Genomic DNA, 18,547 nt, shown 5'->3' with positions numbered 1-18,547 from the left:
AAAAAAAATCGACGGTTGGGGATTGAAGAGCAATTTCTCGTTAATTTAATCTACCACAATTGGATACTATGCATTAAATGATGAACAAAATGTTAAAAACTTAAAATAACGTCGAATTGCCATTCTTTTAAAACAAAACAAAGTATAGTCAAAACAAAAGTAAGAAAACAGTAAGCTACAAATTAATCTTAGGTGATTATGTCTCTTGAATATCATTATAAATACAGAGAAAATTGCTTAATTGGTATTGTAAGTTGTCACGTTAGGTTATCTAATTAGTCAAAATTGGGTGTTAGTCTCGTAGTTTTGTTTGTTTGTTATTTTTGGTTTATTTTCCTTAAAGTGATAACGTGAAGTCGAAAATAGCGACGTGACAGTTTAAAATGTTTGATGTCATAAAATTATATACTTAATCATAAAATTTATATATTTTTAGAGTAAAAGAATATAAAAGTTAGTTAATTTATGATTAACCACCACCATATGTCGGTAATTGGTTCTCCATTCTTCAAGCCTCATGCTTCTCAACTTCAACTCCTTGTGGCGTATGTCTGTTTCATCCTTATTTTTCTCCTCAAAATTAATTTTCCCATCATTATATACAAACCAACTTGTTCCCAAACATTTAATCTTTTCGAAGGACAGCGAATCACTGGTAAAGTTTTCCCAGTGATTCGGGTTCTGTGCGAAAAAAATAATTATAAGATTCAAGCGAAACTTGTAGTTGGCGCTTCAATGGCGCTAACTAATACTAAATTATCGATCCTTGTGGCGTTCGGATTCTTGTTAGTTATCGAAATGATACCAAGATCCAGCGCTAAAATCGCAAACTACGACGAGTATTTGCAGAAGAGAGCTGAGGAATCCTTTGAGGCATCTTTGAAAGCATTTAATCCTAAACCTGAGGAGGTGACAGATGATTTTAACCAACTGGTTGGCGAGTAAGTCATTTTAATTCATATACAAATTGTTTTCCTTAATGTTCTAACATATATGTATAGATATCCGTGTATATATAATGTTACCCGCGGCCGAATGCATGCAGGGAGTTGGCAAGCGAAAATGTTACAAGGCGGAGCCTCCGAGAACGTGGCTGCCGGGCCACGAACGCCATCGACCAGTGTTGGCGTTGCGACCGAAACTGGGCCAACAACCGGAAGAAGCTAGCCGACTGTGCCAGAGGCTTCGGCCACCACACCACAGGAGGCAAAATGGGGCGAATCTACGTCGTAACCAATCCATCTGATGACAACGTGGACAACCCAAGGCCTGGAACCATCCGCCACGCTGTGATCCAACGGGAGCCGCTATGGATCATCTTCTCTCATCACATGATCATCAGGTTAAGGCAAGAGCTAATTTTTACCAGCCACAAGACCATAGATGGGAGAGGAGCAGAAGTGCACATTGCTTTTGGTGCAGGCCTAACACTCCAATTTGTGCAAAATGTGATCATTCACAATGTGTGGATCCACGACATAATTCCAGCCTCAGGTGGGCTGATCCGGGACGCGGTTAACCACCTTGGTTTCCGAACTAGGAGCGATGGAGATGCCATATCGGTTTATAGTTCAAGCCATATATGGATAGATCATGTTTCTTTATCTAAAGCTACAGATGGACTTATTGATGTGATCGAGGCTTCCACTGCTATAACCATCTCCAACTGCAAATTCAACCATCATAATGATGTAAGTTCGATCGCCTCCGATTCATTAGCCGTCACCGTTGTCCTTTTTCTACTATATATATTTGAAATATAAAACTATTGTCGAGCCACGTACCTCCCATGATTCGGGCTTCTGCAGGTGATGCTCTTGGGTGCACATGATAGCGATGCTAAAGATGCAATCATGCAAGTCACGGTGGCTTTCAACCGGTTCGGAGTGGGTTTGATCCAGAGAATGCCACGGTGCCGATGGGGTTTCTTCCATGTCGTCAACAACGATTACTCCCACTGGGAACTGTACGCCATCGGCGGTAGCGCACATCCCACCATTCTTAGCCAAGGAAACAGATTCAGAGCCTCAAACGGCCGATATATCAAAGAGGTAACAAAAAAAAAACATAAACGTATCAACATGCATGTCATTTTCACTATGTCTAATGGGAGTCCTAAAATGTGAATCCCATGCACACAGGTAACCAAGAGGGACTATGCTCCGAAGAGCGAATGGATGAAATGGCAATGGCGGTCCGAGGGCGATCTGTTCACGAACGGAGCCTTCTTCACAGAATCAGGGCCTCCAATGACAAGAAGTCCGTTGACAGCGAGAAATAACATCAGGTTCAAACCTGGTTCATTTGTAGGGAGGCTGACTCGTTACGCCGGTGCCCTCAGGTGCATCAGAGGCAGACCATGTTAATCTTATTTTTCCAAACCGTTTCATTTCCTTAACTCTAGAATCTTCAATTGGTGAATAAACATGTTTTTCATTACAAATTCAGCCACTTATGAGCCATAATAACCTGTCACGTTTTAAAATTCAGTGTATGATTTCTGCAAGTTTAGGAGCCGGTAATGTGTTATAAGACCTATGTCGATTATATATACTAAATTTTAATATTGCAATTTTAGAACATCAATATGTACTAATGAATTGATTATTATATCTTTATATATATAGAATAATAAATAATATATCTATCTGTCTATTCGTTAAAGCTCGGCCCATCAGACCGATACTTGCGCAATTACTAAATTACCCACAATCGAATTACAGAACTGGTCTTATTTCAGAGACTGTAAAATGACAAAATAAAATTAAAAACAAAAAATCGTCACGCTTGTAAGAAAAGTTTCGACGGTGGAAGTACGATCAGTTTATCGTTCTCTCCTCTCGCACACACACTCACTACGTGCCATTTCGACAATCTTTCCACCGAGCCCCTCTCAAGTTCGGGACCTCTTCCTCAAAAACCTCTACGAAACCCTCCTCATGTATGCCAAGACAACGTTTTGAAATTTGAGCGAAATGCCAAGCCTCAATATAACTGCACCAGGAGGAAGAGGAAGACTCTCAATTCAAAACCCCCAAAAACTTTCCATCTTGTAATTCCACCATACCCACCTCTATTCTTGTCACCAGACGAAAAAATGACGTTTTTCTCACCGCCCCATATGGAAAATTCTCTAAAAATGTATCTTTTAGTGTTAAATCTCAATACCTAACACCTCAAGAACAACGGCAACAGCAGCAGCAGCGGAGGTTTTCTTCATATGAATCTCCTTCTCCCTCTCAGCCTGGTAACTGTGAAGTACTTTTGTTTGACCGTTTTTTGTTCTGTAGCAGTGGTTTCAAGATTTGATTTTGCTTTGTGGGTTTTGCTGGGGCAGCTTCCTTTTGGCTATTCCAGAACTTCTTTGTACGCTTTAGCGTTGTTATTTAAGAAAATCATTTTTGTATAATCTAGAAATAACTGAGAGCCGACTTTAATCTTGGTTGTTTTTTAGCTTTATGTTTTGGCATATATTAGGTTTAGATGCTAATGCTATGCTTGTTTAAGTTATTTTCATTGGTCTTTTTTCATGTATCCTTTGGTATATATAATTTTAGTTTTAAACTTTTGTGCTATCGAACCTTTTTACTTTCTTCTGGTGAGGTGTTACTAAATTTTCATTTGTTTATTTCCATTTTCACAGTCTCATATAGTATGCTTTCTTCTTTGCGTGTTCAGACAGGATTATCTTCTTTATATTTGGATTTATGTTCTTTTTGGTTGTTATTAGTGGTTTTGCGTAATTTAATCAATATGAAGCTTGTCTACGTTGATTCGTTCCTCTGTGTTTCTAAAAGTTAAAAAGAAGTAGGTAAAAACTTGTGTGAGATGGTCTCACGGGTCGTATTTGTGAGACGGATCTCTTTTTTGGGTCACCCACTGAAAAATGTTAATTGTCCCACGTCGGTTGGATAAATAACCTTTGAGTGGCATATATTGGCATGGACAGTCCTCTCCTTGAGCTAGCTTTTGGGGTTGAGTTAGGTCCAAGTTTCAATCTTAACATGGTATCAGAGCCCGGGTTTCACCGTTATGTGTTGGACTGCCTATAATTAGATCACTCGTTCTGCCCATAATTGGGTCATTTGTAAACTCCACGCTCCAGATGTTCATTCTTGGACGTGAGAGGGTTGTGTTAATTGTCCCACATCGGTTGGATAAATAACCTTTGAGTGGCATATATTGGCTTGGACAATCCTCTCCCTTTGAGCTAGCTTTTGGGGTGGAGTTAGGTCCAAGTTTCAATCTTAACAGATTATGATCCGTGAGACCGTCTCACATGAGACTTACTCAAAGAAGTATGATTTTCAAAATCTTCTGTCGCGTATCATGTACGCACATTTACTGGTTTTACAACATTTTTTAACCTAACAAATTAATAGAAATATAACATGTTCAGCTTTTGTTTATCTTTGAGTTATTATTGCCTTGTTTTTTACTTATGAGGAATAGGCAACATGAACTGGGTGTATAAATTGTTCTAAGAATGAGGCATATGCACATTTTTAGTAATCTAACATAAACTGAGAAATTTTGCTTCTTGTTGTTGATAGAAAATGAAACAGATTCCATTTATTTTGAAACGTATGTAGCAGGGCAATCGGCACCAAGGGTTTATGTAGGGTACACTATATACAAAGGGAAATCTGCTCTTGCGGTGGAGCCATGCCCTCCAGAGTTCTCGCCTTTAGAAGTATATTTCTCGAGCCTTCTAGTGGTTTTGAGTTCTTGTTCTATGCCATTTCTTTTGTTGTCAGATTATATTGATTTTATTCGTAATAGTTGGTTTATGGTTCAGTCTGGGGCATTCAAACTATCAAAGGAGGGTTTTGTTTTGCTCCAGTTTGCTCCTGCAGCTGGCATGCGCCAATATGATTGGAGTAGAAAGCAGGTAAATGTACTTTTACTTTGTTATTTTATTTTTATACACGAGGTCATGCGTAGGTATGATATAATCCAAATTTGCGTCGAGAATTTTTTCATTGAGTGAGTGATTTACTCCTAAAAATTGAGAAGTAAAGGGGAGATCGAGAGTGTGCCGAAGAAAATAGAGAGGATGGGAAAATAACCAGAGAGAAGAAAAGAGACTTTATTTCATTATCGTCTAATATGAAATGTTTATGCATTTGTATTCATCATTATATGAATGCCAAACTGCAATAATTTTATTCAACAAGATGTTTACATAACCGTATCAGACAGAATAAGTGTGCACATTGGACCCAATTTTTAACAACTCAACTTTCTTGAGAATAATCGCTATCACCTTTTAAAAGGTGATGTTTTGGAACTTTTCCTTCTGGCATATCTGTTTTGATTGCTTCGAGACAAACAAAAACTAAATAAAACCACGATTCTCACCATATGGATTTTTTGAAAGGTGGATGTAATGTATGCTGTTGACCTTAGCCTGGATTTTCTTTAATAGTGTTTGGTTTTGCTTATTTCCAGTTATTCTCATTGTCCGTGACTGAAATAGGAAACATTATCAGCCTTGGGCCTCGAGATTCTTGTGAATTTTTTCATGATCCTTATAAAGGAAGAAGGTCAGATTATACATCCTTCTGTACATACTATCTGATTTTTATTAATGAAAACTTACAAGCTTTTGTTATTTTGTGTTCACTAGTTTCTGCTTCGGTCTATAACTCATGCATAGCAGCAGCATAGAGCCGCTTATGGATTGTTCATCTGCATAACACTTTTGAAACAATATGACCTAGCAATTTAATTTAATTAGTCTTTCACTTCTGGCACCTTGCAAGCCATTGTTAAATACTTGTTGTAAAGGACTAAATTAATTTATATCTTCGTAAATGTCTTTTGTGAATTAACTTTTGCAGCGAAGAAGGCAAAGTGAGGAAAGTGTTGAAAGTGGAGCCCTTGCCTGATGGTTCTGGACACTTCTTCAATCTCAGTAATGACATATATCTTAAAATCATGTCATGAACTTTTTGAGGGTAGTATAATATATTCTCTTATTACGCCCTTTGATCATGAGATTGTTTGATGGTTTCAAGGTGTTCAAAACAAGCTTATAAATGTGGACGAGAATATTTATATCCCCATCACTAAGGCAGAGTTTGCTGTACTTGTGACATCATTCAATGTAAGTAGCAGCTTTGTCCACTATTCAATTCCCTTAACATGTTGTATTTGCGGAATTTATATGATTGCCCTATTGATTGCCATTCTGGTAGGAGCCATAAGAATTTAGTCAAGACCTTATTATTTTTTTGGAAACAATCTGGACTTTATGCAATAAACTATTTGGCCATTTCAGCTTTGATCGTGAGTCACGTGGGAACATTTTATGTGTTAAATTTTTTCATATGGTTAACTGTTGTAAATCTGCACAAACATGTACTACTTTATAAAGATCGCTTCTTATTTAATGTCGTTGCAGTTCATTTTGCCATGCCTTTTGGGTTGGCATACACTTGCAAACTCGACAAGGCCTGAAGAGATGAGTCGTCTAAACAATGCGAATTCTACTGTCGACTATGAGTGGAGCAGATAGGAGGAAAACTTCGCTCCGAGGTTGCTAGTTAAGCAAAGGATGGCCTCTTCTCTTTTTCGTCGTTCTTATCTTTGTTTTCTACTGTTGTAAATTTGTTTTGTCTCTCCTTATTTTTAATGTTTCTCTGTTATCGACCAGACTAAGATTTGGGGAAATACCCTTTTCTTTTACTTAGGTGTATGTGATATGTCAAAGTAATATACTCTCAATGAAATCGGAACGTTTGTTTTAGAATCGTGGGCATACCTCGAATGATGAGAAAATTTAATTGAATGTTTTGATGTTCGATAACCTGGCAAATGCCTATAATTGCCTAACTGTTGGAAATGATAATTACCCAAGAGATCTTAATTTAAATTTTAAAATTTTCAATATTAGTTACATACTAGAGCCACTGAAACAGCATATGAAGCCAAGGTCCCAGGATGACTTTGATTGAAAGAATTATTACAGCAGAATATTATTGGCATGGAGCTTTACAACTTTGTATCAACGGTTTCCACTAATATTTCCACTGAGGTTTCCACTGTTTGTCCAACCCTCTTGAACTTGAACTGAATACTGCAGATGCCAAAGTACGTCTTCAACCGTAGGTCGACCTATTGGATCTTTGCATAGGCAGTTTACAGTGATCTGTGCAACCGTTTTCAAGGATTCATATGCAAAAGTTCCACACATAGAGGGGTCGACTAAGTCTCGTAGTTTCGATGGTGATTCTGACAAGCTCCTCTCTATCTGTAAATGAATCAACACATGCTAAAGTTCAGTAATCCTTTGTGAGAAAGTGGAAAAATCGGCCTAATTGCCTAGGGCAGCTGCACCACCTGATATTTAAGGTCATCGGATTCACTCTTGGATTGTATTGGTCTACCAGTGATAACTTCGGTTAGGATAACTCCCAGTTGATAAATGTCTTCCTTTTCTGGATCTTCACTGCTAGATATGGAGCATCGTGTGAGATTATCATGTTATGCTTGCTTTGTCTCAACTCTTACATTTGTTTCAAGATGCGATATTAAACTCATTAACACGAAAATATGGACTAACGTTCAATCGTTTGAACCTTCATGCCAATTAATAACAACAATTTCGAAATACTGAGGAAGTATCCAGGAAAATGAGACTTAAAAAGGGTAAGAAGCATAACTGATTTGAGGTGTCTTTGCTATCAAGTGAGTTTTCTGCACCAACCTGCAATTTCCATATGTTAAAATGACCCAGTACGAATTTTTTGCTCTCTCTTACTTGTTGGCCTATATAAATATAGATGTATTATATGCACAGATATAAACCAATTTAACCACATAAATGAATTACCTTAGATGGAAGTGCTATTTTATAGCTGCTTATTTTAGGATTGAGACACTCATCTAGCAGTATATTTTCGATTTTCAGGTTGTTTCCTTGAACTCCTCCTGTATGCAGGTATTGAATACCCCTGGCAATGCCCATAGTGATTGCCATTCTCTGTGGCCATTTCAGAACTTCCCTTTTTCTCCAATCTGCCAAATGTGAAATAAGTGTTCCTCTGTACCTTGAAGAATATGCATTCAAAACATCAGTTTTAAAATTTGAGTACCAGTTAGGTGATCCCTCAACGACCCCTTGGCTATATTTTCGAGGAAGATATAGACTGTATTGGTCGTGTTTGGATGGTCTTGGTACGGGGCAATGCCGTGCCCAAGAACGCTGACTAAATGCCTGTGCCTCAGCTTCGATACAACTTCCATGTGGTGCTGCAGAGCTTGTGGTGAATACTTCTGTTTTAGCTTGATACACTTCACTAAGATTGATGATCCATTTCTGAGTTTACCTTTGTATATCTGTTGAAAATAAATAAATAAACGAGTTGAATTCTGGTACAAGCTTACATATTCACTCACATCAAACACACGCGAGAAAATAGCTTCTTCACCTGACCCTGTGATCCTTCTCCCACGAGATTATTTGTATCGAAATTGTTGGTTGCATCCTTAATTTCCTCTATCGTGAACACATGATATGGTGGCAGTCCCGGCGATGCCATTTGACCTGTCTGCGGTATATTTCCTGATGACATGCGATGAAAATTTCTTGATTCAAATTCATGGATGGTAAACTATCAACTTGTATTAGTTGCCACTCCCATGAACTCGGATTTTTTAAAGAGTAGATTTTTGACTTTACATCATAATAAAGATTACAATTTAAAAGCACTGGTTCACATTCTCCTTTATATTTAAATAAACCGATCTTGTATGTTATTTTTGGGCCTTTACAACCCGCAACCCCACCAAAATACATGCAACTTTGAATATTTAATTTTGGACATATATTTGAATCTCTTTTTGAGGTGCGAGAGATGTTAAAATATGAAATATTCATCCCGTTACGCTTTTGACTCAAGTACTTTCTAACTATTTCTAGATGCTAAAGAAAAAAAAAGGATTGGGGGACTTACTTGCGATCGAGGATCCGGGACCATAAGTTTTCTGGATCACAACATCATCATATTTGCACTCGCAGCCTCTTTTTCTTTGTGCCCTTTTCATGATTGCCAAAAAAATGAACCCCAAGACGCCTAAGATTGCAACAATGCCCCCAATGATACCAACTACAGTACCGAGTTTCATCACCCGTTGCTCCTTCTGGGTTCTTGCCGAAGGATGAACAACTAGTGCATCATCTTTTTGGCAGAAAGAAGTAGGTCTCTGATACCCCGAGGTGGTGTTTGACAGACAATTCCACAGAGTAATTAATGTCCTGTTTCCGACATTTGATGCTAGACAAGAGGGTAATTTCCCAGTTAATAGGTTATTTGAAATGTCCACATAACCAAGTTTGATGTTGCATGAAATATCTGCGGCAAGTACCCCACTTAACTGATTTTTAGCCAGACTAATGTACTGAATTGATGGCATGGAAAACAAGAATGAAGGGATTGATCCAATGAGGTTATTGGATGACAAATCAAGAACTTGAAGCCTATTCATTTTGCTGAAATCTTGTGGAATTTTAGATTTCAAAGAATTGTTCCCAATAAGAACAGATACAAGATCGTTGCCTAAAGATGGAAATTCAGGCCCCTAAAAAATTGCTACTCAAGTCCAGCTCTTCAAGCACTGATAGAACACTTAGATCTGGAACACTCCCATTGAGCAAATTATTACTCAACACAAGACTTTTTAAGCTCTGGTAACTTGATATTGATGGAGGGATGTCACCATATATGAAGTTTGAGCTAATATTCAGTACTTCAAGGGATCGAAACCGGCTGATTTTCGCCGGTAACTGACCCCATAATCCTAAAGAAACCAATGACAGCTTCTGCAAACTTGAAAGCTTGGTCAAGACAGTGAAGAATGATTCAAGTGAGAACTTATCAGAAAGAGTCTGCTCAGAAACTGCAAAGCTTTTGTTCCCTACAATGGTTAGTTCACTGATGTGATTACTTGAACAGACAAGTGTAAGAGAAGGATTTGGTGGCAACGTACAAAAGTTTGTCCATTTGTTCCATTGTTCAAGGGCTGGTGGATATTCAAGGAACCGTTGAATTTGGAATAGAATTCTGGTTTCAGATGAAGATAATTGTGCCATTGAAAATGGGAAAGCTACCAGGAAAATGATGGTTGGCAACATCCATTGATGTTCCATTTTCACAGAAAATCAAGCTCAATGCTGGTATTTTAAGTGGGAAGATGAGAAATCCAACAAGAAAATCAGCTCAAAAATAATGAAATCATCATAAATATTCGGAGTTCGGATATCTCATGAAGATGGAATAATATTTGAAGTTTAGATATCTCATGAAGATGGAATAATATGTGTTTTTGGCTTTTTTAGCAATGATAAATGGATGAAATTATTAAAGTGGGACTTTATTTTCCGATAATTTCGTTTCCTTTTTGCTAGGTTTAAACTTTTCTTGAAAATATGCAAAATTCAGAAAAATGACAGCTCAAATGTGAAGAGTTAATTGAGTTTCTTTTGAACAATTGAATACTTTCTTATATATCTCAACCACATAAGTTTAATTTAACATAAGTTTCTACGAATTTAGAAACTTAAAAAATTGAAGGATGAATTTAATTTATTTAAACACTACAATGTATGAAAGATTATACGAGGATTTCGGAAATTTATGAGAATTTTTTCTTTTGTCGACCATTTAATGCAAATTGATTTTTCGTCAATATACAATAAAGTTTCATTTATTTGAGAATCATTTAATTCTGAATTTAAGGAATTTATTTCTGACGAGTGGGACTTGCATGCAATATTGGAACCTTTCGCCAGCTGATGGAGCACGTGAGAGTGGAACCAGCTGATATTGATGTCAAATCTTGCTTTATTTTGATTTGTGAAAGTTACAAGTTTATATAAAAAAAAATTTCTGTGAGACGGTCTCACATGTCGTATTTTGTGAGACAACTTTTTTATTTGGGTCATCTATGAAAAAATATTATTTTTTTATGCTAAAAGTATTACTTTTTTATTTGAATATCGTTAGAGTTGATCCGTCTCACAGATAAAGATTCTTGAGACCGTCTCACAAAGACCTACTTTTTATATGATATATATGGTTTCAATTTATGTTCCATAATTTTTATTTCTTACTAAATTTTACAAATATAATCACACGTATAATCGTGCGTATGTATACATACACGTAAACGAATTCACGTCGGAAAAATGATATATAAAAGTAATGTAAAATAATCTTCCCCATAGCACTTCCATAATGATAATAAGAAAAAATGCAACCCTTTTATAGGATATTTAATTAATCACATTCTAAATAAAGTCCTAAATCAAATAATAAATATATTATAAATTACAAAATTAAAAATAAATCATCTACAATGTGTGGTATATAAAATCCCAAGAAGAAGTAAAATTTATGATTTTCTGTCGTGAAAATTTTTGTTTATAGAAAGATATAATCTTAAAGTTGGTATCCAAATGTTTTGTTAAAGATACAGTTCAATAAATGATATTTTCAGCTTGTAATAAATAGATTTTTTTTTTTAAGGGGATTTTTAATTTTATTAATATCAGACAGTTGTTGTCCGTACGAATGGAATATTCAAGGTAGCCTATCGAATTTTGGAAGGTAGTATTAAAAAAAAGGTAAATTAAAGAAAAATACATCTGTGCATGATTTGTTTAAGATTCAGTATCCAACAGAATTTTTTTGTATTTTAGTACCTGACAAAAGACCACCTTAGTTTTTACTACATGTTTAATGTATTTTGACATTTTTACCCTTTTAATTAATAAAAAATATATAAATACTTATTTTTGTTGGACATTTTCTCTTTCCACTCATCAATCCCGATGCATTTGGATGACATGTATATTTAATTTAAATTTTTTTTTATTAAAAAAACAAATTCACAACTAATTGAATTTTTTGAAATACTTAGTTTTGATTGTAAAATACTTAATTTCAATTTTAAAATACTTGATTCAGTAAATGAAATACTCAGAATGTTTATTAAAAACTGGATATTCGAATACGCATTTAAAAAAAAAACAAATTCGCAACTAATTGAATTTTTTGAAATACTTAGTTTTACTTGTGAAATACTTAATTTAAATTTTAAAATACTTGATTTAGTAAATGAAATACTCAGAATGTGTATTAAATAACTGGATATTCGAGTATTCATTTAAAAAAAACACAAGTTCGCAACTAATTGATTTTTTTGAAATACTTAGTTTTACTTCTGAAATACTTGATTTAAATATTAAAATACTTGATTTAGTAAATGAAATACTCGGAATGTGTATTAAAAAGCTGGATATTCGAACATGCATTAAAAAAAACAAATTCGCAACTAATTGAATTTTTTGAAATACTTAGTTTTACTTGTGAAATACTTAATTTCAATTTTAAAATACTTGATTTAGTAAATGAAATACTCAGAATGTGTATTAAAAAACTGGATATTCGAGTATGCATATAAAAAAAACAAGTTCGCAACTAATTTAATTTTTTGAAATACTTAGTTTTACCTCAGAATGTGTATTAAAAAGCTGGATATTCGAATATTCATTTAAAAAAAAAACAAATTCGTAACTAATTGAATTTTTTGAAATACTTAGTTTTACTTGTGAAATACTTACTTTTAATTTTAAAATAATTGATTTAGTAAATGAAATACTCAGAATGTGTATTAAAAACTGGATATTCGAATATTCATTTTAAAAAAAACAAATTCGCAACTAATTGAATTTTTTGAAATACTTAGTTTTACTTGTGAAATAATTAATTTTAATTTTAAAATACTTGATTTAGTAAATGAAATACTCGGAATGTGTATTAAAAAACTGGATATTCGAATATGCATTTAAAAAAAATCGCAACTAATTGAATTTTTTGAAATACTTAGTTTTACTTATGAAATACTTAATTTTAATTTTAAAATACTTGATTTAGTAAATGAAATAATCAGAATGTGTATTAAAAAACTAGATATTCGAATATGCATTAAAAAAAATCCCAACTAATTGATTTTTTTGAAATACTTAGTTTTTCTTATGAAATACTTAATTTTAATTTTAAAATACTTGATTTAGTACTTAGTTTTACTTGCGAAATACCTAATTTCGATTTTAAAATAGTTGATTTGGTAAATGAGATACTTAGAATGAGTATTAAAATACTGGAAATTCGAATATGCAACGTAAGTTCACCAAATGCTCGCATTCTATCCAAGATGCATTTGGATGACATGTTCATTTTATTTAGAAATTTTCTTTATTTTTTTTTGAAAAAAATCGCAACTAAGCAATGAACATTTTGAAATACTTACTTTTATTTGTGAAATACCTAATTTCAATTTTAAATACTTGATTTGGTAATTGAGATACTAATAAAAGTTAATAAAATACTGGATATTCTAGTAGGCAATGTAAGTTCACCAAGAGCTCTCATTTCTATCCAAGATGCATTTAGATTACATGTACATTTCATTTAAATAATTTTTTTTAATTTTTAAAAGAAAAACAAATTCGCAACCAAGCATTGAACTTTTTGAAGCACTTAGTTTTACTTGCCAAATACCTAATTTAAATTTTAAAATACTTGATTTGGTAAATGAAATAATTAGAATGTTGTATTAAAATACTGGATATCGAATATGTAACGTAAGTTCACCAAATGCTCGCATTTTCTTCCAAGATGCATTTGGATGACATGTTCATTTCATTTTAAAATACTTGATTTGGTAAATGAGATACTCAGAATGTGTGTTAAAATACTGGATATTCTAGTAGGCAATGTAAGTTCACCAAGTACTCGCATTTCCATCCAAGATCCATTTGGATGACATGTACATTTCATTTAAATATTTTTTTTATTTTAAAAGAAAAACAAATTCGCAACTAAGCATTGAACTTTTTCAAGTACTTAGTTTTACTTGCGAAATAATTAATTTCAGTTTTAAAATACTTGATTTGGTAAATGAGATACTCATAATGAGTATTAAAATACTGGATATTCGAATATGTAAAGTAAGTTCACCAAGTACTCACGTTTCCATCCAATATGCATTTGGATGACATGTTCAAGGACTTTTCAGCAGCCAAAAAGCTTTGAAAAAGAAAAAAGGCTTAGAGCGAAGATTTAAAGATTTCCGGACAATGTTCTTCGAGAGAATATCTCGTGATAGGAACGAGTAACTTAATCCGTGGATTTACAATTTACAGAGAAATATGAAGTCGGATATACGTCGATAGTCATAGTTCAGTAGGTCGAAAGCTAGTGGATTTAATAAAACGACATGCAATTCACCATTGATAAATAATTAAAGAGATTTAATTACTTCACTGAGTTGAATTAGTTTGGCATAGCTTGAGAGGGCGTGTTCAATTGGATATGAAATCTCGTCGAAAGCATAGATCATTGTCGAACGAATTAAGTAGATTAGCGAGAGGTATGTGAACCGAGATTCTCAATAAATTCATTTCTCAATTGAACTTTAATCAATCATTCTAGCTTATTTATTTCATCATTTAATCCTTGAACCATTTCATTGAGTTTTTATTTAATAATCGTAGTAGTAAACAATCATCTGAAGTATCGCTGCTAAAAATTGAATAACTGAGAATAATACCTAATTTACTTGCGAAATACCTAATTTTAATTTTAAAATACTTGATTTGGTAAATGAGATACTCATAATATGTGATAGAATATTGGATATTCGAATATGCAACGTAAATTTAGTCATGATTGGTTTTTTCAACTAAGATTCATTAGAATACTTATTAATGTCATTTAAAGAAATGAAACAGTTCATTACTGATCGTGGAGTAAGAGTAAGTTGTTTGTAGATCAAAATAAGCACTTACTTTTAACAAAAATATAGTAGCATACTTGTCCCGGAGTAAAACTAAGTTCTTTATTTGTATACCGAAATAAATTGTTATTTTTATTTCATGAGAAGTGATGAGCAATGTATTTGTTAAAATTTCATTTGCATTGAAATTGCATCATAATGCATATTCGAATATCCAGTATTTTATTATCTATTTTAAGTATCTCATTTATAAAATCAAGTATTTTGAAACTAAAATTAGGTACTTATCAAGTAAACTAAGTATTTTAAAAGTTTCATGCTTAGTTGGGAATTTGATATTTTTTTTTTACAAAATAGATATCACATGAGAAGAATATGTCATCCAAATGTATCTTCCGAGGAAAGACTAACACTTGGTGAACTTACGTCGCATATTCGAATATCCAGTATTTTAATACTCATTCTGAGTATCTCATTTACCAAATCAAGTATTTTAAAATTGAAATTAGATATTTCGCAAGTAAAACTAAGTACTTCAAAAAGTTCAATGCTTAGTTACGAATTTATTTTTTAACAATAAAAAAATAATTAAATGAAATGAACATGTCATCCAAATGCATCTTGGATGGAAATGCGAGCATTTGGTGAACTTACGTTGCATATTCGAATATCAAGTATTTTAATACAACATTCTGAGTATTTCATTTACCAAATCAAGTATTTTAAAATGAAATGAACATGTCATCCAAATGCATTTTGGATGGAGATGCGAGAATTTGGTGAACTTACGTTACATATTCGAATATTCAGTATTTTAATACAGCATTCTAAATATTTCATTTAACAAATTAAGTATTTTAAAATTGAAATTAAGTATTTGGCAAGTAAAATTAAGTACTTCAAAAAATTCAATGCTTAATTGCGAATTTCTTTTTCTTTTAAAAATTAAAAAAATATATTTAAATGAAAAGTACATGTAATCTAAATGCATTTTGGATAGAAATGCGAGCACTTGGTGAACTTACATTGTCTACTAGAATATCCATTATTTTATTAACTTTTATGAGTATCTCAATTAGCAAATAAAGTATTTAAAATTGAAATTTGGTATTTCGCAAATAAAAGTAAGTACTTCAAAATGTTCAATGCTTGGTTGCGAATTTTTTTTTAAAAAAATAAAGAAAATATCTAAATAAAATGAACATGTCATCCAAATGCATCTTGGATAGAATGCGAGCATTTGGTGAACTTACGTTGCATATTCGAATTTCCAGTATTTTAATATCCATTCTGAGTATCTTATTTACCAAATCAACTATTTTAAAATCGAAATTAGGTATTTCGCAAGTAAAACTAAGTACTTGAAAAAATTCAATGCTTAGTTGCGAATTTGTTTTTTTAACAATAAAAAAAATAATTAAATGAAATGAACATGTCATACAAATGGATCTTGGATGGAAATGCGAGCATTTGGTGAACTTGCGTTGGATATTCCAATATCCAGTTTTTTAATACACATTCTGAGTAATTCATTTACTAAATCAAGTATTCTAAAATTAAAATTAAGTATTTCATAAGAAAAACTAAGTATTTCAAAAAAGTCAATTAGTTGGGATTTTTTTAATGCATATTCGAATATCTAGTTTTTTAATACACATTCTGATTATTTCATTTACTAAATCAAGTATTTTAAAATTAAAATTAAGTATTTCATAAGTAAAACTAAGTATTTCAAAAAATTCAATTAGTTGCGATTTTTTTTAAATGCATATTCGAATATCCAGTTTTTTAATACACATTCTGAGTATTTCATTTACTAAATCAAGTATTTTAAAATTAAAAGTAATTATTTTACAAGTAAAACTAAGTATTTCAAAAAATTCAATTAGTTGCGAATTTGTTTTTTTTTTTTAAAATGAATATTCGAATATCCAGTTTTTAATACACATTCTGAGTATTTCATTTACTAAATCAAGTATTTTAAAATTAAAAGTAAGTATTTCACAAGTAAAACTAAGTATTTCAAAAAATTCAATTAGTTGCGAATTTGTTTTTTTAAATGCATATTCGAATATCCAGTTTTTAATACACATTCTGAGGTAAAACTAAGTATTTCAAAAAATTCAATTAGTTGCGAACTTGTTTTTTTTTTTAAATGCATACTCGAATATCCAGTTTTTTAATACACATTTTGAGTATTTCATTTACTAAATCAAGTATTTTAAAATTGAAATTAAGTATTTCACAAGTAAAACTAAGTATTTCAAAAAATTCAATTAGTTGCAAATTTGTTTTTTTTTTTTAAATGCATATTCGAATATCCAGCTTTTTAATACACATTCTGAGTATTTTATTTACTAAATCAAGTATTTTAATATTTAAATTAAGTATTTCATAAGTAAAACTAAGTATTTCAAAAAATTCAATTAGTTGCGAACTTGTTTTTTTTTTAAATGAATACTCGAATATCCAGTTTTTTAATACACATTCTGAGTATTTCATTTACTAAATCAAGTATTTTAAAATTTAAATTAAGTATTTCACAAGTAAAACTAAGTATTTCAAAAAATTCAATTAGTTGCGAATTTGTTTTTTTTTAAATGCATATTCGAATATCCAGTTTTTAATAAACATTCTGAGTATTTCATTTACTGAATCAAGTATTTTAAAATTGAAACTAAGTATTTCACAAGCAAAACTAAGTATTTCAAAAAATTCAATTAGTTGTGAATTTGTTTTTTTAATAAAAAAATATTTAAATTAAATATACATGTCATCCAAATGCATCGGGATTAATGAGTGGAAAGAGAAAATGTCCAACAAAAAAAAGTATTTATATATTTTTTATTAATTAAAAGGGTAAAAATGTAAAAATACATTAAACATGTAGTAAAAACTAAGGTGGTCTTTTGTCAAGTACTAAAATACAAAAAAATTCTGTTGGGTACTGAATCTTAAACAAATCATGCACAGATGTATTTTTCTCTAATTTACCGAAAAAAAATTTATGTATTATTTTAAATTAAATAGCCGTGGCTCCAATTTCTTTCGAAATCAGTGTCTTTTACAGATGTTGAGTGATTATCATGTTTTAATCACCTTTTACTTTTGTGAGACGATCTCAATAATCTTTATCTGTGAGACAGGTCAATTCTACCGATATTCATAATAAAAAGTGATATTGTTAGCATAAAAAGTAATATTTTTTCATGGTTGATCCAAATAAAAGATTTGTATCACAAAATACGACTCGTGAAACCATCTTACACAAGTTTTTGTCCTAATATTATCAAGAAAATATCAAGGTCTTACATGTACAAACAAAATTATGAAAATTATTAAATTTTCTTTGTCTGCCCAATGCCACAGCTATTTTTGATTGGACCAAGATGCAAACTGCATTTTGTGTTTAGTAATTAAAATAAAATTTAAATAAGGTGATTTGGATGGATTTCAAATTCTTTACCTTGAGTAGATGCACAAAATTCAAGTGAGTTATATTAAGTTATGTTTTTTTAATAGTAATTGTGGTTTATTTCAATATACATAAATTAAATTACATGTGGAAATAATTTTTCAAATCTTTCCTGAAATCAAATATCTTCGTCGAAATCAACTGGTTAGTTTAATTTGCAACCTAAAAGCATGAAAACGAACAAATTTCGGATATTTCATCCAAATTCCAAGTAAATGAATGGAATGTGTCGGTGGAGTGTCTTCAAACATTTACCTTTTTGATGCC

The 18,547-nt window shown here is 32.1% G+C and overlaps 3 protein-coding genes across 3 annotated transcripts; 2 read left to right on the top strand and 1 right to left on the bottom strand.

The window, feature by feature from the left end:
* Positions 1-617: 617 nt before the first annotated feature.
* Positions 618-2,451, top strand: LOC140830638 (pectate lyase-like). Its single transcript, XM_073194050.1, has 4 exons — positions 618-941; positions 1,046-1,691; positions 1,809-2,051; positions 2,142-2,451. The coding sequence occupies exons 1-4, from the start codon at positions 736-738 to the stop codon at positions 2,364-2,366; spliced, it is 1,320 nt and encodes a 439-aa protein (XP_073050151.1). The 5' UTR covers positions 618-735; the 3' UTR covers positions 2,367-2,451.
* A 345-nt stretch (positions 2,452-2,796) lies between these two features.
* On the top strand, positions 2,797-6,793 carry LOC140830637 (single-stranded DNA-binding protein WHY1, chloroplastic-like). Its single transcript, XM_073194049.1, is given in 8 exon segments — positions 2,797-3,047; positions 3,049-3,247; positions 4,596-4,693; positions 4,799-4,891; positions 5,452-5,546; positions 5,844-5,917; positions 6,021-6,109; positions 6,407-6,793. Coding segments are annotated over 8 exon segments (834 nt in total). The 5' UTR covers positions 2,797-2,975; the 3' UTR covers positions 6,521-6,793.
* Positions 6,794-6,865: 72 nt separating this feature from the next.
* LOC140830635 (probable LRR receptor-like serine/threonine-protein kinase At1g14390) lies at positions 6,866-10,356 on the bottom strand. Its single transcript, XM_073194048.1, is given in 8 exon segments — positions 6,866-7,255; positions 7,345-7,453; positions 7,668-7,711; positions 7,838-8,022; positions 8,100-8,343; positions 8,436-8,569; positions 8,961-9,585; positions 9,587-10,356. Coding segments are annotated over 8 exon segments (2,154 nt in total). The 5' UTR covers positions 10,154-10,356; the 3' UTR covers positions 6,866-7,009.
* Positions 10,357-18,547: the final 8,191 nt, after the last annotated feature.

Source organism: Primulina eburnea, chromosome 4 (assembly GCF_022965805.1).
Source record: "Primulina eburnea isolate SZY01 chromosome 4, ASM2296580v1, whole genome shotgun sequence".
NCBI lineage: Eukaryota > Viridiplantae > Streptophyta > Magnoliopsida > Lamiales > Gesneriaceae > Primulina > Primulina eburnea.
This window is presented reverse-complemented; position numbering and strand designations above follow the sequence as displayed.